General features: G+C 56.3%; 2 protein-coding genes across 3 annotated transcripts; both read right to left on the reverse strand.

The window, feature by feature from the left end:
• Nucleotides 1-4,880: 4,880 nt before the first annotated feature.
• On the reverse strand, nt 4,881-9,242 carry KRT15 (keratin 15). Of its 2 annotated transcripts, XM_039256765.1 has the most exons (9): nt 8,988-9,241; nt 8,657-8,810; nt 7,680-7,762; nt 7,397-7,553; nt 6,764-6,925; nt 6,551-6,676; nt 6,114-6,334; nt 5,783-5,808; nt 4,881-5,245 (listed from the first exon to the last, which is right to left on the reverse strand). In XM_039256765.1, the coding sequence occupies exons 1-9, from the start codon at nt 9,134-9,136 to the stop codon at nt 5,154-5,156; spliced, it is 1,170 nt and encodes a 389-aa protein (XP_039112696.1). In that variant the 5' UTR covers nt 9,137-9,241; the 3' UTR covers nt 4,881-5,153. The 2 variants fall into 2 exon arrangements, with proteins under 2 accessions (XP_039112696.1, XP_039112695.1); XM_039256764.1 differs by having other exon boundaries at nt 8,657-9,242.
• Nucleotides 9,243-14,482: 5,240 nt separating this feature from the next.
• KRT19 (keratin 19) lies at nt 14,483-18,466 on the reverse strand. The gene is made up of 6 exons (XM_039256801.1): nt 17,960-18,466; nt 16,125-16,207; nt 15,725-15,881; nt 15,259-15,420; nt 15,001-15,126; nt 14,483-14,868 (listed from the first exon to the last, which is right to left on the reverse strand). Exons 1-6 carry the CDS (start codon nt 18,398-18,400, stop codon nt 14,614-14,616), a joined length of 1,224 nt encoding a protein of 407 aa, XP_039112732.1. The 5' UTR covers nt 18,401-18,466; the 3' UTR covers nt 14,483-14,613.
• Between the last annotated feature and the right edge of the window lie 3,587 nt (nt 18,467-22,053).

Below are 22,053 nucleotides of genomic sequence, written 5' to 3' on the forward strand. Positions count from 1 at the left end.
GCTTTCTAACAAAATCACACCACATTCAGTAAGCGGAGCAGGGGGAAGAGGGAGACCCTGCATTTACAAGCACCCCATGCAATCAAGGCTTTGCTTCGCACATTGTCACTGAGTGCGCACAACAATGGGGAAGGGTTTCTACTGGCCCCAGAATTGTCATAGGAACTTTCTGGTCCATCCAACACCCTCGTTTCTCACAGGCGGGAAAACCAAGACCCAGAATGCCAAGTCCCAAGGCAGTTGGAAGCAAGGACAAATGCAGCTCTAGCACCAGCTCGCTGTGGGCCATGCATTGAATTGCATTGCCTTCAGCACCGCTTTCTGAGTCTCTGGTCCTCAAAGGTTTGTCCAGAGTTGCCAGATTGTTCGCCTGCCCAGCTGAGGCTAAATTCCTGTCCCCCAGCTCCTAACCCAGGCTTGGCTCTTAGATCAGCCTCCTCCCTCCTTCCCTCTTTCCCTGGAGCCCAGGACAGCTGACCCACCTCCCACAGTGGAGGAACCTCTCATGAAAAGCAGACCCTCCCCAGACAGTGGTCAGCCCCCTCACCCTCAGAGACACTTACTTCACATAGCAGGACTCAGGAGCTTTCTCCGAACCAGCCTCAATGAACGAAGGCCTTACAATGGCTATGGTACCCAGCTCTCCAAAATCCCCTTTTACACCATCGGGCTTCCCAGAAACCCAGTGAGGTGGGCAAAGGCTTTGAATTAGACGGAACTGAGTTTCAACCTACATCTACCATTGACTGGCTGTGTGACCTTGGGAAAGCCACTCAACCTTTCAGTGCTTTGGTGACCACAACTGAAAAACGGACATTTGATGAGCTAGCATTTGAGAAGCACCTGACATGGGGAGCCCTCGGCAGTCAGAGGCCACTGTGCCCTCCCTCTTACAAGTGAGGAAATCCCAGCTCATCACTGTGTCGTGACCTGACATGGGCCTCCATTCTGTACCAGCCTGCTCCTCCTCCCTCGCTGGTCCCTGCAGCCAGCACGGTGCCCACAACAATCAGATGCATGACAGCTGGTGGCTCATTTCCCCGACTCAGTTTTACATTACCGGAGGAGAAGGTCCTTTTTTTTTTTTTTTTTTACCATTTATTTTTTTTTTTTGAAGTTTATTTTTATTTATTTTGAGAGAAAGATAGAGAGCAAGCGGGGGAGGGGCAGAGAGAGAGGGAGACAGAATCCCAAGCAGGCTCCACGCTGTCAGCAGAGAGCCCGTTCGTAGGGCTCGAACTCACGAACCGTGAGGTCATGACCTGAGCTAAGTCAAGAAGTTGGACGCTTAACTGCCTGACCCAGCCAGGCGCCCTGAGAAGGTCTTTATAAACCTCCAAATGCTCCTCCTGGTCGAGGGAAGCTCTTAAACCCCTAGAAGCAGTTTCAGGGATATTTTGTCTGCTGGCTTTAGGTCAGAGGGAATGGCAAAACCAGGATGATTATCCGATGGGGTCATCCCCGCTGCAGATCTCATGGGAGAAGCTGCCCATGGAGGGACAGGTGACCGCCAGGGGCACACTCGCCCAAGATACCAGTGACCATCCAGAGCCATGTCTAAAACAGGAAAAAGCAAAGGAGGAGCAAGGCTGTGTATTCATTCAACAAATATTTATGTAGCTCCCACTCTGAGGACTCAGCAGTGCAAGGAGGACACACAGCCCCCACTGCCAGCGATGTCACAGTCCAGGATCCCCTCTGAGGTCCAGGACACAGATCAAGTCATAGAGAACCTTGAGACCGTCTGCTCCAGCCAGACTCCTCAATTTAAAGATGAGGACACTGAGGCCCAGAGAGGGACAGGGACCAACCAAAGTCCTCAGGGAGATGGGCAGGTGTGCCCCATGCCTGCCCCAAAAAGGCCAGCCTACACAGAGGACACACCCAAGGCCCTAATCCCTGTCTCCTAGCTACTCTCTCTCTAGGGAGAAGGGAGGTCTGCTGTCTGCCTCCCATACTGGCTGGAGACCAAGCCCGACCTCAGCCCAGGGGCAGGCAGAAGGTGGGCCATCTCTGCCCAGAGACTATTTAAAGGGCTCGGCCAGGCACCAGCTTTCCCGGAGCTTGAGCATCTCACTACAGGGTCAGGCAGGAAACAGGACCTGGCAAATCCAAGGGCTTCTCTCTATCAACTCCTCCAACCCCAGGACCCCAGGAGAGCGGAAGGGGTACCCCAAGGGAACGGAACCAGCCTTCTCTCCCTGCCAGCCCAAGTCTGGCCCCAAGAGAAGACTCGCTGGACAAGGGCAGAGCCCCACCTCTGGCCTCTCTGCACCTTTGCAGGGGTGGTTATTTGGGCTGAGAAAACCCTTGTGGGTTGCTGTGAAGGCTTGGGACTTCTTGACAGAGGCCCCAAGGCCGGTGAAGCAGGACCAGCGGCCAGGCCATTGGGCCTGGATTCAGGAAGGGGCCTGGCTGTCCTCAGGATGCCGAGGGGACATGCCACCCAATGTTTTGAGCTTCCATGTGAGATTGAGCCACCACATAGGAGACCAAAATTGGAAGTGAGGATAATCTTTTCTGACGGTAAACGGCTGTATGACATTTAAACAGGCTTCCCACAGAGGTTAAGAAAGGGGTTTCAAAAATAAAAGAAGAAGAAAGAGACAGGGAAACAAACCACCAGAGACTCTTAAAGATAAAGAACAAACAGAGGGTTGATGGAGGGAGGTGGGCGGGTGATGGGCTAGATGGGGGAGGCGTATTAAGAAGGGCACTTGTGAGGAGCAGTGGGTGTTGTACTTAGGCGATGAATCACTGAATTCTACTCCTGAAACCAATATTGCTCTGTGTGTTGAATTCTACTCCTGAAACCAATATTGCTCTGTGTGTTAACTAACTAAAAGTTAAATAAATTTTTGAAAAGAAAAAATAAGTAAGTGGTTAATTAAATCAAATATTAGGTCTAAAAACTACCGATAAAAACAAAAAACAAAAAAAGACAGGGTTTCTCTTAAGAAAGGTGTTGTCAGGGGCGCCTGGGTGGCTCAGTCGGTGGGGCATCTGACTTCGGCTCAGGTCACGATCTCACGGCCCCCCGTGGGTTCAAGCCTCTCATCTGGCTCCGTGCTGACAGCTCAGAGCCTGGAACCTCCTTCAGATTCTGTGTCTCCTTCTCTCTCTGTCCCTCCCCTGCTCGTGCTCTGTGTCTCTCTCAAAAATAAATAAACATTTAAAAAGGAAGGAAGGAAAGAAGGAGGGAAAGAGGGAAGGAAGGAAGGAAGGAAGGAAGGAAGGAAGGAAGGAAGGAAGGAAGGAAGAAAGAAAGAAAGAAAGAAAGAAAGAAAGAAAGAAAGAAAGAAAGAAAGAAAGAAAGAAAGAAAGAAAGAAAGAAAGAAAGAAAGAAAGAAAGAAAGAAAGAAAAGAAAGATGTTGCCACTTTCCATTACCCTCATGACATCCAGAGAAAAGCAAGGGTCTGAAAGCAGAGGGCTCATTCCCAGGCTCAGTCTCCCGCCTCCCAGCTTGTGACCTCATTCAAACTACTTAACTTCCCTCAGCCTCAGTTTCCTCTTCTGAAAACAGAGGATGTAGGGCTGACCCTACCCTCACAAAGCCTCTGGGAGAGTAATTGAGGTGCCATCCTCAGAATGCCCCGCCCAGAGCCCTGCAGAATGTAGACACTTCATAAATTCTGTTTCCTTCCTCCAGCCCCAGAGAAGTCTGGCCTCCAAGTGTGTACTCAGGAGACACATTCTAGATTAAATCTCCCCCAGAGAAAACAGACACCAGAGTTTCACCCAGCAAGACTCAGGAAGGTCCTCTCAGAGGGCTTGATGCCCCCCCAGGATGATCTGATTCTCAGAGCAGTGGCACCTGCAACCTCCTGTCCCCAGCAGGACTGAGAAACCGGCTCTCCTTCTCCCCGTAGTCCTCGCCAGAGCCCAGCCCAGCCACAGCACCCAGAATGCTCTGCTTCCTCATTCCTTGCCCTCTGTCTGGAGCTATGAATCCCAGAGGAACTAGCCTCAGACCACAGACAGTAAATCCGGTGCATGTGGATGCCGCTGCTGCTCTAATGAGCCCAAAGGCAGAGACGCTGGGGACAGGAGAGCAGGAGTGGGGTTTGGACTGATCAGGGCAATGGGGGTTGATGTTGCTTTGGATTTAAGCTTAGAGAAATCCGAGAAGGCTTCCTGGAGTTGGTGTCTTTCCCTCTGAGCACTGTAGTTGCCTTAAGGGAAGGAGATGGCAACTTCAGAGGGTGAGGGGATAGTAAGGTCTCTCTTTGCAGGAGGCAGCAATGGTCCCTGACTCAGCCACTCTGGAGGTCAGGCGTGCCTGACTAGAAAAGAAAGGGGGGGAGGTTCTAGGGACACATGTAGGCGGGCCAGAAACAAGGAGGCAAGTCCTGGCAATGAGCCATGTAGGGCCAGGGTCTGGGGTCCCAAAACAAGTGTTGGACTTAGATCCCTACAGATGCAGGGTCCAGTCCCAGCCCTGTTGCTTGCCATCCACCCATGAGGCCCCTGGGGAAGTCCCTCCCCTCCCTGGCTTCCTCATCTCTCAGGCAGGAATGGTAAATCCTGACCGCCCACAACTGTATTAAACAGTTGAGTGGGGTCGCCTGGCACAGTGCCAACCACACGGTGGTACCCAACACAATCTATATAGTCAGTTGTTCGGTAAATAGTTGTTCGGTAAATAATTGTTCAGTGTGACAGGCGCTCTGCCGGGGGCACCAAACTGCTCTGAGGACAACCCCTGTCTCCTGCGTCCATGATCGCCACATGGAATGAACCAGAACAGCAAGTCACCAGAGCAGTCCGAATTGGTCCTGGGCTCAGAGAAGAGGCCAAAGTAGGAGGAGATGTCATCATGGAGCTCCCAGACCCACAGAGGCCCCCAGCAAGAAAAACTGGACACACTACCAAGAGTTATTTGCAGAAGGAAAAGCAGTTCTTTATTGCATGGGCAGATGTGGCACAAACGAGCTCGTTACACAATACAGCCGCTTCTTGCCAGTCCCTGTTCTAGAGCAGGTGAGGAGAGCAGAGGGGAGAGGGAGGGGGAGGATGCCCGGCGCCCAACAGGGAGAGCTGCACCCTCTTGAAAGCAGGGGCTGGGGTGTGCTCTTCGGGCCCCTCCAGCCAGTCCCCCATTCAGCCTGGGGAGGGGGGAGGGGGGGGGGACGGCTCTCCTGCGCCGGGCACTCAGACCTCTCTCTTGTGAGAAGAAACCACCTTCCCGTCCACCGTCTCCTCGACGTTGATACGAACTTTGCCACCACCACCTCCCAGGGAGGCTGTAGAAAGAAGGAGCAAGCTTGAGAGTGGGGGGACCCTCACTGTTCTCCCTCCCAAGGCAGCCAGGGCCTTGGGTGAGCTCGGGGACAACGGGACAGCATCCCTGGGAATGGCCGCTGGCCAGTCCCTCGAGAATGGCCAGGCGGTCTGGCGGTGAACCACTCATCGTGGGGGCAGACAGCGGCGGCGGCAGCAGCTCACGCCCCACAGTGAGCCAGAAAGCCGGGGTTTTTGACCTTAGGTAAACAGGTAGCAATGGGGGGCTTCTTCCCATAAGTGCAGGAACGTGGGGCCTGGAGGTAGCTATGCCCTAGACAAAGTCTGCTCAACCCAGAAGGTTCTCAATAAATCTTCAGCCCTGACTCTACTGGGTCCTGATGGAGGGTTCCCTGGGGAAGAGGTACCACCTGAAATGGGCGTGTCCCCACCCCACTGGCACGTTTGGCCTCTTCCTCCTTCCACCCCATGCCAAGGGGGAACGGTGGCTTCAACAGCCGCCCTTGCCACCCCACATGGGAAGAGTTAAGCCTTCTAACCTTCTCTGGTGCCAATGCCAGCCATCCTGAAAGAGAGGGGAAGCAGATGTAAGGGGAGGGCACGAGCCCAGGTGTCCCTAAGGGAGCCCCCCTCGCTGGCTCAGCAATCCCCTCCAGCGCCCCCCACCACCACCCGCACATCTGGCTTCTCTAGAGGCTGGGACGTCCTGAGAACCTGTTCAGACCTGCCACCCCCAAGTGGACAGATTCTGATCTACACGAATACCCCATTTGTTTCCTTTTCCCGGTCCCACTGTTGTCCCCATGAGACTCTCCACCCCAACCCCCACCGACCCCTCCCTCGTTCCTCGCCCTGCACCCCCGCCCCTGCCTGGCGTCCTGGCCCTCCAGCAGGCTGCGGTAGGTGGCGATCTCCTGCTCCAGCCGCGTCTTGATGTCCAGCAGCATCTTGTACTCCTGGTCCTGGCACTCCATCTCGCTGCGGAGCTCGCTCAGCTGGGCCTCGATGCTGCCGATGAGCCCCTGGATCTGCTGCAGCTGCGTGGCATAGCGGCACTCCGTCTCGGCCAGTGAGCTCTCCAGCCCGGCTTTCTGCAGGGGTGGGGGGGAGGGGGAGAGCGCAACAGATCAACAGACCCCACATCAGGCCAGGAAGGACTCTGCCCCAGGCATGCAGACACGTATTGAATGGAGTGCAGGGAAACCCCTTGGAGGAGGGCTGAGAACCCGAGACTTAACCAGCCATGGATGGCGGGAAAGGCCAGGCTGCGTGCTGGGCTGTGGCCAGGTGGGGGTCGGAGGCCCTACCATGCTGAGCTGGGACTGCAGCTCGATCTCCAGGCCCTGCAAAGTGCGCCTCAGCTCCGTGATCTCTGTCTTGCTTGTCTGGATCATCTCTGTGTTGGAGGCCACCTCTTTGTTCAGCTCCTCTGTCTGCAGGTCACACACCAGACCAGTGAGACCCCACAGGCGCCCTGGGAGACCTGGGGAGCTGGGGCGTGGCTGTGAGCTCGGACCCACCTTGCTGAAGAACCAGGCCTCGGCATCCCGGCGGTTCTTCTCGGCCATGGCCTCATACTGCTCCCTCATCTCGGCCAGCACGCGGGTCAAGTCCACGCCCGGTGCCGCGTCCATCTCCACGTTGACCTGGCCGGCCAGCTGGCTGCTGTACTCCTTCATCTCCTGTGGAGTGGGTGGGGCCCGTTTAGGGACAGAGGGCAGAAGCCAGGGCTGAGAGTGGCCTCCCACATGCCGATCCTGGCTTCGCGCCTGACTCACGGCATGCCCTTCGCTCTCCTGCGTACCCACCCCCCCAGCCTCCGTGTCCCAGTGAACATGAAGAGGTTTGATCACCTCTGAGGGTCTCGTCCTTGGTAGGTCCCACAGGAGGACCTCAAGACAGTGGGGCCCGTGTCTGAGCTCATGAAACAAATCAGGACAGCAGGTCCAACTGACCACCTGGCCTGGCTATGGATCCGAGAAGGAGAGGGGTCTGGGTCCCCAAAGGACAGTCCCCCTTGCTCTCCACGGGGACACACCCTGTTTTGGTGGAGGGGAGCTTATCTGAACCACTAAGCCCTTCAGCCAACTATGAGGAGGCACCCACGGCCCCACTCCAGCCCCCGCCACCAGCAGCCCCTGCCCGGCCCTCACCTCCTCATGGTTCTTCTTCAGGAAGGCCAGCTCCTCATTCAGGCTCTCGATCTGCATCTCCAGGTCGGCTCTGGCCAGGGTCAGCTCGTCCAGCACCCGGCGCAGGCCGTTGGTGTCCGCCTCGACGCTCTGGCGCAGGGTCAGCTCGTTCTCATACCTGGGAGGACAGAGGGAACCCAGAGTACGGAAGGACTAGGGGTGTGGGCAGCTGGGGCTGGAAGAGGGAAGGAAGGCCATGAAAGGGGCAGGGAATCTGGAAGGGGAGACGGAGGCAGGAGCGTACTTGAGTCTGAAGTCGTCTGCCGCCAGCCTGGCGTTGTCGATCTCCAGGATGACCCGAGAGTTGTCGATCTTGGCCCCCAGGATCTGCAGGAGGCAGGAGTTGGTGTCTGGACCACTGTTCTCCCTTCCCTACTGCTCTCCCCACCCTGCACCCGAGGTCAGACTCCCCTTTCTCACAGTCTCCCATCTGACACCAGCAACAGAAGCCTGTAGGCTCCCCAGGGCAGAGTTGAGCCTCACCTCAAGGGCCCATCCTTGGTGTGAGCTCACACTACCCTTCCTGCCTCCAGGGCATGAAAGACCAAAGAGCCTGGAATGCCTGGGCTCCCCTGTGGGAAGCGCCTGGCCAGGAGTAGGGCACTGTGGGGTTCAGCAGACTTCTCGGGGACATTCCGCCAGCCTCCCCTGGTCACTGGCCTCTTGCACACCTTGACACAGCCATGGACCCACAGAACATTCCACAGCAAGTATGACCCTGGAGGGTAGGTCAGGAAGGCACGCTACAGCTGAGGAAACCAGTCCAGGTGAGTTGAAAGGGTGAGTGGATGGCAGAGCACATAATGAGTTCCAGGTCTCCTAAGTCCTAATAGCGCTTTGCGCACCAAAGACCTCCTCGAAAGGTGAGGCAGGTGGTCCCGGCATTCAGGGCTCCTGAGGCTACACTTCGCTCTTCTTGCAAAAGAAGCATAAAGTCACTTTATGCAGAGCCCTAAATGGTGTGTATAACTGCCCCCACCTCGGACCCCACACACACACACCCGGGTTCCTGAACAGATTCTCAGGATCCCCAGGCACTGCCAAGTTGAGCGGATGTGTGCCAGCCTCCGCGCCTGGAAAGCACTCCCTGCTCTCTAAGTTATACACTGACAGTCGTTGCCTGGGCATGCAGGGATTTTCTTACGGCAGCACGAAGACTGATGGAGATGCATGCAGGACACCGGCCACCTGCTCCCGTCTCTCCGTTGCTGGAGGACTCACCTTATCCTGAAGCTCCTGGATGATCTTGTAGAAGTGGCTGTAGTCCCGCTCCGGGCTGCTGGGGCGCTGCCTCTGGTACCAGTCGCGGATCTTCACCTCCAGGTCGGCGTTGGCCTCCTCCAGGGCGCGCACCTTGTCCAGGTAGGAGGCCAGCCTGTCGTTGAGGTTCTGCATAGTGATCTTCTCGTTGCCGGAGAGAAGGCCGCCATCGCCGCCACCAAAGTCACCAAAGCCACCTCCAAAGCCTCCCCCCAAACCACTACTAGCCCCTGCACCGAAGCCGCAGCTCAGGCCGCCCCCGTAGCCCCCTGCGGACCCCGAGGAGACAAACCTAGCAGAAGAGGCGGAGATACTGCGGCCTCCACCGCCCCCATAGAGACTCCCCCCACCAAAGCCGCCGCCCCCGGCCCAAAGGGAACCCCCTCTGGTAGAGCCACCCCCAAAGGTGGAGGAAGAAGTCTGCAGAAATGTGGTGCTCATGGCCAGGCAGCCGGTGAGTCCTCAGCAAGCACAAGAGGCCTGAGAGGCGCTGGCGGAGGTAAGCTGGGCTTAGAAGCAGGGCACCGGGAATGTCTGCCCCCAGCCCGAGGTTCCTTATATACCCCTCAGAGGTTGTTGTGGGACCTCGTCTCCTCCCCCAAAGGGGAGCCAACTCCTACGTTCAAACACAGCCGCCTGCACACCTCTGCCGGGCTGGTGTGGAGTTTCTCTTTTCTCTTTCTTTTTTTTTTTTTTAAATGCACAAAAGAGATGATTCAGAATGAATGGTGTTTTGCCCCGGGGCCACGGTTTTAACACTTCGAATGCAGGTTCATCTCTGCGCTCCGGGAAAACACTAAGAGACGCTGGGGAGAAAATTCCTGTCACTCCACAGCTACCAGGCCTCCGCCTGCTCAGGTAGAACAGCCCAGGCCAGCTCTGCCCTCCCCCGAGTTCTCTGCTGCCTCAGGCCCAGAACCCTCACCCCAAGGCGGCCAGCTCCGTGCTCTCAGGGTGGGAGCCCAGTCCCTATCGCTGCCCTGTGTTGTCCCACTCACAGACCCCATATGTGAGCCTGCAGGGCTTGCAGGGGAGCAGTGGCCTCTGGGGATGGGAGGGCAGAGGCGCAGGGAGGAATACAGGGCCCGTGCGCACGGGCTGAGGACAGGAGAAGGGGTCATGAGTCCATTTCTAGCTAAGGTGATCAGAGAAGCTAACTTCCATCATTTCCCTGATACAGCAGGACTCTCCTCCTCCATCCCCTCCTCTCCTCCCCCCCCCCCGACCCCCACGAGCCCCCTGCCCCACCGCCCTGGCACTCTCCCAAAGGCCAGGAGGCTCAGGGCTAAAAGGGGGCTGATTGATAACCCCACCACCTGCCAAATGTACATGTCATTGAAGCTTTGCTTGCTCCTGGGACACGTTGGGGCAAACCTCTGCAGATAAGACTGGAGCCCAGTCCGGGAAGCCCCTGCCTTCTCCCGAGAGAGGCATGTCCCTACATAACAAGGCCAGATTAACTCCGTTTGTCCTGTCAAGCGCTGTGGGGCCAGGGAGGGACCATCCCGGAGGGTTCTGCGTGCCTCAGTGTCGGGAGGGAGGAGATAGGGAGGCCTGGCTGGCAGACTGGAAGACACCTCTTTACAGAGCAAGATGCTGACGCCAGAGACGGGAGCCGAACACTAAGGAGAGCCCTCTTCTCTGCCACCAACCCAGGGGCCTGCTTTCAGGGGTACCTGATACATGTGGGTAGTGCCATTTGGAGGCACAGCCTGGCCCTCTAGCCCCAGTTCCAGGGCTCTTGGGTTCGGGGAGGTAAGCAAGGCTGATCTGGGGAGTCAGGACGATACCTGGTCCAGGGCTGAAGCACACTGAGGTGGATAGAGCTCCAGAGTTCCTAAGGCCTGGGTTCAAATCCTGGCTGCATCACTTACTGCCTGTGAAACCTTGGATGGGTTTCTGGGACAAAGGGCACTGTCAGCTTCCAGCTGAGCCCCGAGAGCCGCCGTCCTGCCTCCTCCTTGTTTCCCATCTTCTGAGGAAGCAGACAGTGCGGCTCAGTACCTGGGACTGCCATCTGAGCTGGGATGGTAAGAGAGGCAGGCCTGGGTGGGAGGAGGTGGATGAGCTGGGCCTCTGAGCCCTGGGCCCAGACAGTGCAGTATTGTCTCCTGGGCGGGAGACATTGTCTTTTCCTCCGAAAGAAAAATAATCAAACTCAGATCAGCCACAGCTCATTAAAGCCTCTGCAGACATCATGGCCCCGGCAATTAACACGGGAACAATTACACGCCATCACTCCAGGCTGAGGGAAGGCTGAGGGGGGGGCTAAGGGAGGGCTGAGCCCCGGCCAGCCCCTCTTCTGCACCCTGACTCCTCTCCAGCACCCCTCAAAAGGGGGCTTTTGCACTCCATCGGGCCCATGCAGGGGCAGGAGCTGTCCCAGGCACAAATGACTGGTTTCAGTGCAAACAGCTCAAGGTCTAGACCCCTTGCTTCCTGCTCATTAGCACCAGGCCGGGCAGGGAGGCAGGGCAAGGGTGGGAACCCAGCTCTAGCTGGCTCCAGCCCAGGCTGCAGCCCAGGGCCCAGCCCCAGGCAGCCCGCCCATGCTGCTGCGCCAGTTTCTGTCCTTTGCCCATTGCAAACAGGCTGCCCCCGGGGCCTTCTCTCCTTAGCAGCCCAGTGGAAAGAGCCTTGGGCTGGACTCCGCCTCTGGGTGCGACTCAACCTCTCTGAGCCAGGTTCCCCACTTAAAATTGGGCCATTTTTCCACTTACATGATGTACTTAGAGTAGTCAGAGTCCTTGCACTTATCACATAAGGAGTTACTATGTAACAGACTTAGAGTTGCAGTGTTACAAGGTGGACACAGGAACATACGCACTGGTGATGGTGGCACAACAGTGTGAATGTACTCAGTGCCACAGAACCGTATACTCACAAACGGTTAAGTTGGTAAATTAATTATATGTGTATTTTACCAGCATAAACAAAAAGAAAACACGGAGCCATTAACACTGCGTCCTGCTGCAGGGCCACCGGTAACATTCAATGACATGCAGGGGTGTGGCCTCCATAAATCCACCCTCACCTCCCCCAGCCCCCCAGGGAGATGTCAGGACAGAGAGCACATATCCTAGGGCCTGGATAATTCCTCCTCTCTTAGGTACTCCGCTGTCTTCAGTATAGGACTTTAGGTAATCTAGCCTCCTCTCTGAGCCTCAGTCTACCAAACTGGAAAATGGCAATAACTCCTGCCCAATCTGACTCACAGGGATGGAGCCACATGACTGACAGGAAATGCTTTGCAAACCTAAGTGGTCATAATGCCCAGCAAGGATGGAAAGACCCACCCCCTAAATCCTCTCCCCTTCTCTCTCCCTCCCGCCCTCTCCCTCTCCCCTAGCCCAGCCTCTCTGTCAACACAGTACCCCTAGTTTCAGCTCCCAGACTGAGACAGAAAAGTACCCCTGCCCTCCCGCCCCCCCAACACACACACAAAGGAAGGCTTCATTCCTGATACCCAGACCTGCAACCCAGTCACCTGACCCACCTGTGTCGGCCCAGACCCCGCCCCAAAGCCACATTCCAGGGGCCTCTGGGGCATAGGGGAGGGTTTCAGCTGTGACAACAGAGGCTTTCAGGAACAGGGGACACAAATCTCTGGACAGACCCAGCCTCCGGGTGAGGCCAGGGCCCTAAAGTTAAGTGAGGAGGGGGAGGAGGGGCAGTGGTGATAGATGCTAGAGGCCAGGGCAGAACAGCTAGGGAGGTGGGAGAAGGGGGCTCCAGGCCCAGGGAGAGAAGGAAGATCTGGGCTCTGGGGTCCCCAGTTCCATGGCTTAGAGCAAGCTAACAAACCCCTCTGAGACCCACAGAAAACTAGGGAGAGCACCTCCTTCAGGATCATCAGCACAGGGCATGTCTGGATCCCAGTCTCCTTAGCACAGTGTGGGGCACCCACAGCAGCCTGTGTCCACCTCATTCCCCTACAGGAGGCCTTCTGGGGGCAGGGGGAAGAGTGTTCCTCCCTTGCCCCACTCCTTGGCAGAGCAGACCTGCTATCAGGAAGATCTCTGGGACCTAACAGACCCACTCAGGCTGAACCTCTCAGCAAAGGGGAAGTAGTTATTTACCTTTAATTGGCCTCAATTCTTGGCAGCTGAGCTGTAAACCACAGGGGCAAGACCACACCCACACAAGGGCAGAGCTATACCAGGAAGCTGGGACTTAAGGTTCCTTTGCTGGCCTGGGACCAGCCTCAGGCAAGCCAGCTTGGGCCAGGTTGGGGGTCTGTACGGGAGGTCCAGGTCACGGCCGGATCCCATTCCAGGCTCTGGGCCCAGGTATGAGCTGGTGGGCGTAAGGGACTTACGTGGGGCTGCCCAGATATGGATGAATGTGTTAGCACACGTAGGCACACAGACGCACACCAACAGGTACGCTCTTCAGCCTTCTCAATGGGATGCCTGCCCCCTGTTCCTCAGTTTAGTGGGGACATGTATCAAAAGGAACTGCCCCCAAGGGATCCCAGTCCTAGGACTTCACATGGAGCAAGACAGAAAAGTACTTAGGACCCGGCACAAGGGAGTGTCAAATCCTAGGAGACTGGGGTACGAGGTGGCACGGCGAGCTAGTAATCATGAACCCTAGTCACTGTGACCTTGGACAAGTTACTTAACTTCTCTGAACCTGTTTCCTGTTCTATATGATGAGTACTCCCTCCTACTTAACTACCTTTTAGGGTTGTTTGATTAAATGGCACATACGAGGTGCTCAAGTAAACATTAATTTCCGACACACAAATACACACACCCATCCTTGAGGGAATGAAGTAGAAAGAAAACTAAATCTGGGAGTGCCTGGGTGGCTCAGTAGGTTAAAAAGTGTCCGACTTCAACTCAGGCCATGATCTCATGGTTCACAGGTTCGAGCCCCGCATTGGGTTCTGTGCTGACAGCCTGGAGCCTGCTTCAGTTTCTGTGTCTCCCTCTCTATCTCTGCCCCTCCCTTGCTCGCACTCTGTCTCTGTCTCTCTCAAAAATAAACAAACATTTTAAAAAACTTTAAAATACCTAAATCTGGGGGAGCCTGGGTGGCTCAGGCGGTTAAGCATCCGACTTCAGCTCAGGTCATGATCTCACGGTTTGTGGATTCGAGCCCCATGTCGGGCTATGTGCTGACAGCCAGCTCAGAGCCTGGAGCCTGTTTCCAATTCTGTGTCTCCCTCTCTCTCTGACCCTCCCCTGCTCACACTGTCTCTCTCAGAAATAAGTTAAAAAAAATTTTTTTTAATTTTTTTAAACCCTAAAATCTGAAAAAAAAGTTTCAAACCCCACCTTTGCCATGTTAGAACAGTTACACACACAACAAATCACTTCACTCTCTGACCCTTAGTTTACTCCTCTGTAAAATGGGAGCAATGCTTGTTTCACAAGTTTGTTTTTAATTTTTTTTTTTTTTAAGAGAGAGAGATAGAGACAAAGTACGAGCAAGAGAGGGGCAGAAAGGAAGACACAGAACCTGCAGCAGGCTCCAGGCTCTGTGCTGACAGCTCAGAGCTCAATGTGGGGCTCAAACCCACGAACCGGGAGATCATGACCAGAGCCGAACTCAGACGCTCAACCAACTGAGCCACCCAGGCGCCCCCTCACAGGCTTGTTTTCAGGAACAGATTAGGTAAATGAAGAGTTCTGTGAACAGGAATTGCCATCACCATAGGAGTTAGTGAGTACCCTCCCTTCCCTCTCTTAGGACAGAGTGCACTCTGATCCAAATAAAACCTTAACAGGCCCCAGTCTGGCCCATCTCTATGGGCTGAAACAACAAACCCAACGTCCTTCCTCCCTTGGGCCATAAAGCTTTATTGACAGGTCAGGGAAAGCGCCAGGGATACGGTCGCTCCCTTCCCACGCCCCTCCCCGCCAGGGGAACCTCTTCGCGGGAGAGCAGGAAGCCCAGGAGGCTGCCAGGACTCAGAGAGCCTTGTAGGTGGGCAGGTTGTTGTAGTGGGCATCCTGGCCCTCCAGCAGGCTGCGGTAGGTGGCGATCTCCTGCTCCAGCCGTGACTTGATGTCCATGAGCTGCTGGTACTCCTGGTTCTGCCGTTCAGTGTCTGCACGCACCTTGCTCAGCTGGGCTTCCAAGCTGCTGATCAGAGCCTGGATCTGGGCCAGCTGGGCTCCAAAACGGGCCTCTGTGTCCGCCAGCGTGCCTTCCAGGGCGGCTTTCTGAGAGCAGGGAGAGGGAATGAGACTCAGTGGAGACCGGTTCCCAGAGAGGGCACGGGCACAACCATGGCCCAGGGCCACACAAGGCTGCGAGGGCCCCAGGGTGCATCCTACGGGGCAGGGGGCACACACCATGCTTAGCTGAGACTGCAGCTCAATCTCCAGACCCTGGAGGGTGCGCCGCACTTCGGTGACCTCCACCTTGCTAGTCTGCAGCTGCTCCGTGTGGCTGGCCACCTCCTGATTTAGCTCTTCCGTCTACAGTAAGAGAGGAGGCAGAAGGAATAAGCACTGAAGCAGACCTCTGTCTGAGAGCACGAAGCCCTCTCTCCCTGCCACCTCCCCAGAGGGCACCCATGCCCCCCACCACACCCCAGCCCCGTGCCATACCCGGCTGGTGAACCAGTCTTCAGCATCCTTTCGGTTTTTCTCAGCCATGACCTCATATTGGCTTCTCATGTCACTCAGGATCTTGCCGAGGTCGATGCCCGGAGCAGAATCCACCTCCACGCTGACCTGGCCACCCACCTGGCTCTTCAGGGCACTGATTTCCTGGAAAGACACAGCAGAGATAGGCATGTCGGAACCTAGAGCCTGCTGGACCTAGGTCAAGTCACTCCCCCATCCCCCAGGCGGAAAGGGCCCAGTTTTCAGGTGCAGACCTAGGAGGCAGCATCGCAGGACCGATGAGGTAGCCGCCATCTGCTGCTGGAACCCCAAGAGTCCTGCTCCACACCCAGGGCCATGCCAAGGGTACAGCAATCATTGCCCTCGTCAAGAGGATATAGGATCAAAAACTGTCCTCAGCCCTGGAAAGGTGGAGTGAGATGGACAGAAGGCTCAGCCTAAAACCCACCTCCTCGTGGTTCTTCTTTAGGTAGGCCAGCTCCTCCTTCAGCCCTTCGATCTGCATCTCCAGGTCAGCCTTGGCCAGGGTCAGCTCATCCAGCACCCTGCGCAGGCCGTTGATGTCGGCCTCCACGCTCCTGCGCAGGGCCAGCTCGGTCTCAAACCTTTCAGAGGAAATAGGTGCCGTGAGGCCAGCATTTGCTCTGAACCTCTGCAGAGTTCCCCCCGTTTCTCCCCCTCAACCCTGGTTCAGGAGTCCATGGAGGGGGTAGGGCTTACTTCAGGCCAGCTGGGGTGGGTGAGGACAGAGTCCAGTCCCCCACTGCACTGAGCCCCCAAAGAGCCTGGCATCGCCCTTCCTCCCCTGCCCCGGCTCCTGCAGCCCTCCAGGGCAAACCCATACTCACTTGGTTCGGAAGTCATCCGCAGCCAGACGGGCATTGTCAATCTGCAGGACAACCTGGGAGTTCTCAATGGTGGCACCAAGAATCTGAAAGACAGAGGCAGGAGGTTGACACCAGCTCAGTACACTGGCTCTGTCCACCCACTTTCTTCCCAGAAGAGAGAGGAAACCAAATGGGTATGCCTCTACCCCCTAAAGACTCAGCTGCCCACTGGCTTGCTCTCTGGGAGGTCTTGGAATCAGTCCACGCCCGGGAGCTGGAGCAGAAGTAACCACGGTCAGGGACTGTGGAGCCAGGGGGTAGGGGAGGGTGTGGGAGGGCAGAGGTAAGTCTGGGAGGAATGTGTCTGCCACCTGCACTCTAAATGGTCCAGAGGCAGACTCCAGTGGTCCGCAAACCAGATGCAGTGTTGGGATACCTTTGTCTGAACACACACCCCTGTTCAAAGCACAATCTGCTTCAGGAAAGGGAGTTCCCATTTGGTGAGTGTCTATTATGTGCCAAACACTTTATACTTCCTTTCCTGCCAGGTCAGTGGGTATGCCTGTCTTACAGAGGTGGGAAATGAACTTCAGGAGTCCTTGTCCAAATCTGCCCCCATCTGAGGTCCCTATGGTGTGATGGGCATATTCCCACCATTGATTAAGGTACTTGGGTTCATGTTTTTTCAAGAGCAGGTCATGGCTCATTAGTCACCCAGTACAATGGGTGGTGATTTGCATAGTTTTTTAATGAAGATGAGCAGAATGTAAAATATGAGAAGAGATGGACCACACACAGTAGGGTAAGAATTGTTTCAAGAAAGCTTTGCTTCCATTTTGGGTGTGTGTATAACAGAGAGACAATGCGTGAGGGTACACCGCGAAATGTATTTCTTACAGCAGGTTACGATTTTTAAAGCGTGTAAGCAGTATTCTACTTTGCTGTTTCCATCTCTAGCTGTCCCTCCTCCTCTATAAGGCTGGTCTATCTGTTCTATGCCCCTAGCACCCAGCACCATGCTGGGCACAGGGCAGGCGCTGGCCCGCTTTGGAAACCCAGCATGGAGGACCATTAAATGTCCCACCGGCTTCTGATACATTTCTTCAAGGCAGAGCTCTCAGTTTCTCACGGCCTCGGGGCTCCCTGTAAGACCGGTGGCTACCTGCGAAGCACCCCTAACCCAGGAACGCTCCACCCACACAGAACTATTGCTGAAAAGGACCCCCTGGGCCTCTGCGTGTCCCGCCTTCACCGGGTCCTTAGGCCACAGCATTTGCCCGCTCCCATTCTTCCCAGAAGCTCCGCCTAAATCCGGGGTGGCCCTGTTTGGCGGGGCAGGAGGGGCTTCAGCCTGAGCTGATGGAAAGCAGACCTGCCCCACCAGAGGAATGGAATGCAGCGGGGCCCCCGGCGGGGGGTGGGGGTGGGGTGGGGCTGGCAGCGGGTGAGTTCCTCCCAGGCCAAACTCTTGTCTCTCTCTCTTGTCTGTGACTACGGCCCCTGGCCCACACCTCCGGACGGCCCACGGCCTTGTCCCGTCTCCTCTTACTCCTTCGGACCCCCTTCCCAGATCTCCCCACCCTCCAGCCCCGCCCCCGCCGCCGCTGCACACACCACCCCCTTCCCGCAGCCCCAGCCTCCATTTCCTGTCCCACTCTCCTGCCCCGGCTCACCTGCCCCCAGCTCTCTGCCCACCCTGCAGCCCTCCCACGTCCTAACGGGCTCGCTCCCTCCTGCCCCGCCGGGTGGTGGCTTGGGTGCCCGCCGCGCCCGGCGCGCCCGCCTCGGGCCTCGCCCAGCCCGCGGGGCTGGGTTTGCGCGACAGGTGCACCTCCCGAAGCTGGGCCGCCGCCCACCTTATCCCGCAGGTCCTCGATGATCTTGAAGTAGTGGCTGTAGTCGCGGGCGGGCCCGGACCCCTGCTTCGCGTACCAGTCGCGGATCTTCGCCTCCAGGTCGCCGTTGGCCTCCTCCAGGGCGCGCACCTTGTCCAGGTAGGAGGCCAGCCGGTCGTTGAGGTTCTGCATGGTGAGCTTCTCATTGCCGGAGAAGAGGCCGTCGGACCCGTCCAGGCCGCCCGCAAAGCTGCCGCTGTAGTCCCCGCCGTAGCCCCCGAAGGACGAGGACATTAAGCGGGCGGAGGACATGGACACGCCGCGGCCGCCGGAACCCCCGTGGATGCTCGGCGCGCGGAAGACATTTCCTCCCGCGTAGCGCAGACCCCCCAAGGACTGGCCGCCGGCCATTTGCCGGTAACTAAAGGAAGTCGTGCGGTCACCCATTGGTCGGAGGTGCATAGCTTGGCGGTAGGAGTGGCGAGGTCCTCACCTGGCGCCTTTTATGCCCCGGGCGGGCGGGGGCAGGGAGAGGGGGTGGGGGGTGGACGTCGGGACGGATATCTGAGCCCTGAGGAATTTGCCAGCTCCTGAGTGCAAATACGGGCACTCTCCCCATTGGTCAGTTCTTGGCGGCTCTGCCTCCAGCTCTTCCCTCCCAGGGGCCTGAGGCCACGTTCCCCCGCCCTCTCCACCCAAGCCGCAGAGAACTGCCCCACCCCTGGCCACTCCAGAGCCCCGACGGGGCACCTCCATCACACTCTTTCCCTTCTTCGCTCCCATCACACGCATAGACACCCCCAGTCACATTCTGAGCCTCCCCCATTAAGATCTCCCCAGGTTCGACACCCCTCCCCCGGAATTAAGTCCTTCTGACGGTAGACTCCTATACCCTGTCCTCCCCCTCCCCCCCATCCCTCAAAGGCCCTTTCTGGAATTGTGTTCTGAAGCCCCTTCCTTGGGATCAAAGTTAACCCTTCCCTCCAGTACATTCAGGCGATTCCTGCACCCCACTCGGAATTACAGCCCCTTGGTGATCACCCACACCCTGACTCCCTTTCAGTCCCAGAGAGGAGGGGCCTCTGGCTGCTGGCCTCCTGAGACAAAGCTGCCCCGCCCTGCTGGAGCCATACAAATCCCAGGGCCGGGAGGGGGGGGGGGCGGCTGAAAGGAGGAGGGTTGGAGCTGGGGCTGGGGGGGGCACTCCTGAGAACAGCTGCTAGCTGCTGGGAGGCTTCTGCAGCTGGATGATAAGGGACTTCTCAGCAACCCAGGCTCAAGCGTGACCCCACCTGGGGCAGAGCCCCTGAGGGCCCCTTACCACCCACCCCCTCCAAAACAGCCCTCCCCCTCCAGCTCCCAAATCATGCATGCATTCAACCCAGATTTACTGAAATCCATGATGGGGAATCTGAGCCTGAAGGAGGCAAATAACTTGCCCATGAGACATGTAGCACCTGCCACCCAGAGACAGAAATGGGGTAGAATCCCTCCCTTCTTGTGAGTATCTGGAAGGGGGGTGTCGGGCTGAATCCTGGAGCTTCAGACAGAGACAAACGGCTGAACTGTGAGGCTGTCTGCAGGATGCCCATGCACAGAGTGAAGTGCTTGGATCCTAAGGGAAGGAGCCCTCCTCTCCACGCACAGCCCCCAGCCCCACTCTTCACCCCGCTCAACAATTCCACCCACCTTTATTTGATCGCTTGGGAGGGCTGGGCCCCCTGCCAGACACTGCCTGTGTCTCATCCTAGTTCCTGGTGCGCAAGGACCTCACCCCTCCTCTGAACTGTCTCCATGGTCCCTTAGGTCAGAGCGGTCACTCAGTCACACAACGGAGGCCCTATGCCCTTCTGAGATGCTGTTAGGGAGATGGGCCAGTCACTTCCCATCAACGTGCCTCAGTTTCCCCCTGTGAAATCTCAGTCCATATTATCACCTGGGTCACCTGTGGCCCCTGAAACTAGTCCCCAGTAAACTGCCTTCCAGCCACCAGCTTAGCCAGGAGCAGGGGCCAGGAAACCACACACACACCCCTAACCCACCAGCAGCAGCCCTGAGCCACTCAGGAAGGCCCAGCCTGAGGCTGTTTAAACTAGTGAATCAGACCTGCAAGTGGGTCCGGGTTGCCCAAAGGTGGAAAGAAGGCAGGTGTGACCATGAAAGCAGGGTGTGGCTAGGCCTTCACAAAGGTTGTAGCTGCCGGGGCTGGGCCAAGGTGAGTCACTCTTTATTTGACCCAGAGAAGGAGGCCTGCTCATATGGGCTAGATAGTTGCCAGGAGCACCCAGGACCAGCTGGAATCTGTTTTTCAGGCTTGATAGGAGGCTTTGGGAAGAGGCTTTGTGTTAGGAAACAAAAGAATAGGACCAACACCACCCCCCCATCCCAAATATTAAGGGCTTGTGAGCTCCTTAAACTTCAGAGGAGCTTAGAGTCCACCGTGCATGCCCCCAGGGCCATAATCATAACCGCTGACTGAGGGGCGTATAGCCTCCCGTCTTTTCAGGTCTGCTCGGGTCCTCACAGCAGCCCAGCCCATTTTACACAGGAGAAAACAGAGGCTCCAAGGGGGCAGTTGACTTAACCAGGTCCACAGCCAGCTGTGTCAGAGTCTGCTTCCAGCCTCTCACAGCCCGGCGGTCGGGGCTCTAGCCTGGGACAGAGGCTCTGCTTTCACTTCCAACGAAGCCGCAGCTCCAGAACAACTCCTTTGGGTCCCGTTTCCAAAACCGTATACCGACTCCAAGGGCAGTAAACCCCAGACTGAAATGCAAGTGGAGTCAGGAAGAATCTGCCTCTCCTGCTCTCTGGCCAGAACAGTGCCCAGCATCTTCCACCCTGAGCTGCATGGCTTTGGACCAGCTCTCTGGTACATCAGAAGCTCAGGGAACACCTGTACGGGCTGCTCTCCCCAGTGACGGAACGGAGGGGTCAAGCTGCCATTCCCATTCAGTAATGGACTGCCCATAGCCCAGAGCCTCTGATCTGCCCCTGGCTGCAAAACCTGATGGAGGAGCTCCCTTCCCAAGCTCTGGTCCCCGGGCTGGGGGTCCCTCGTCTCCGGGGGGGGGGGACATGCCCAAAGCGGATCCTGCCCTGCCTCCCTCAGCCCATGTCTGCAGAACCCCAGCACCATGAGAGCCCTTCTGGAAAGGGGATCCACGGGCAAACAAGCTCAGAAATACTGCTTGTTCCCACTCCCTCTTAGAGAGTGACAATGCGTGGTACCAAAGGCTCTGATGACCTTAGTCTGTCGTTTATCAAATACAGATAATAATGGTAACAAATGTCGTTTATGGGGTTGTTTTGAGGGTTAAATGAGATGGTGCTTGTAAGGGTACCTGATGAATAGTAAGCACTCAAAAAATGTTATTATATAATTTAATTGCAGAATAGTAATGTCACAATATTTAACAATCATTATATAATAAATACTTATTATATGTGTTTGTTATATTATCATTATAAGCATAATTATTTAACTTTGTCCAACCAGCACTTACCAAATATACTGGACCATGGGATCTTTTCTCAGGTGGCACCTATGAATTAATAATCCATATGTCACAAGAAAAGCTGATCCGGTCTGAGGATCAGCTGAGGCTCAAAGAGGTTAAAAACTTGACCAAGGTCCTACATATAAGTAGTGGACCCGGGGGGGTGCCTGGGTGGCTAAGTCGGTTAAGCGTCCGTGACTTCAGCTCAGGTCATGATGTCACAGTTCGTGGGTTTGAGTCCCGCATCCGCTGACAGCTCAGCACCTGGAGCCTGCTTCGGATTCTGTGTCTCCCTCTCTCTCTGCCCCTCTCCCCTCACGCTCTGTCTCTCTCTCTCTGTCTCTCAAAAATAAATAAACATTAAAAAAAGTAGTGGACCCAGGACTCAAGCCCAGATCTTTAATTCCCAAAAGCCACAGCACCCCCCAGTAATGCTGTCCGTCCTCTCAAAGGATGGGGGTCAGGGAACTGAACCTGAGAAGAGTCATCCAGTTGGGAAAGGCATAGGGTCACCTATTAAGGTCCTAACTTGGCCCTCCCTGCTCCGAGACACAATTATTTATTTGTTCAGTCAATGGGTCACTCAAGCAAAGCTCCAAGTTCAGCCTAGCAGAGGAG

Source organism: Hyaena hyaena, unplaced genomic scaffold, assembly GCF_003009895.1.
Source record: "Hyaena hyaena isolate Hyena2069 unplaced genomic scaffold, ASM300989v1 scaffold_589, whole genome shotgun sequence".
In the NCBI taxonomy this organism is placed as follows: Eukaryota; Metazoa; Chordata; class Mammalia; order Carnivora; family Hyaenidae; genus Hyaena; species Hyaena hyaena.

Coding starts and splice junctions, on each gene's coding strand:
- KRT15 (XM_039256764.1), bottom strand. CDS start 9,136: ATGAGCACCACATTTCTGCAGACTTCTTCCTCCACCTTTGGGGGTGGC. Junction 7,763..8,656: donor TCCAGGAGCTTCAGGATAAG/GTGAGTCCTCCA, acceptor TGCCTCCTGCAG/ATCCTGGGGGCCAAGATCGA. Junction 6,335..6,550: donor TGCAGTCCCAGCTCAGCATG/GTAGGGCCTCCG, acceptor CCACCCCTGCAG/AAAGCCGGGCTGGAGAGCTC.
- KRT19 (XM_039256801.1), bottom strand. CDS start 18,400: ATGCACCTCCGACCAATGGGTGACCGCACGACTTCCTTTAGTTACCGG. Junction 15,421..15,724: donor TAAAGAAGAACCACGAGGAG/GTGGGTTTTAGG, acceptor GTGTCTTTCCAG/GAAATCAGTGCCCTGAAGAG. Junction 14,869..15,000: donor TGCAGTCTCAGCTAAGCATG/GTGTGTGCCCCC, acceptor CCCTGCTCTCAG/AAAGCCGCCCTGGAAGGCAC.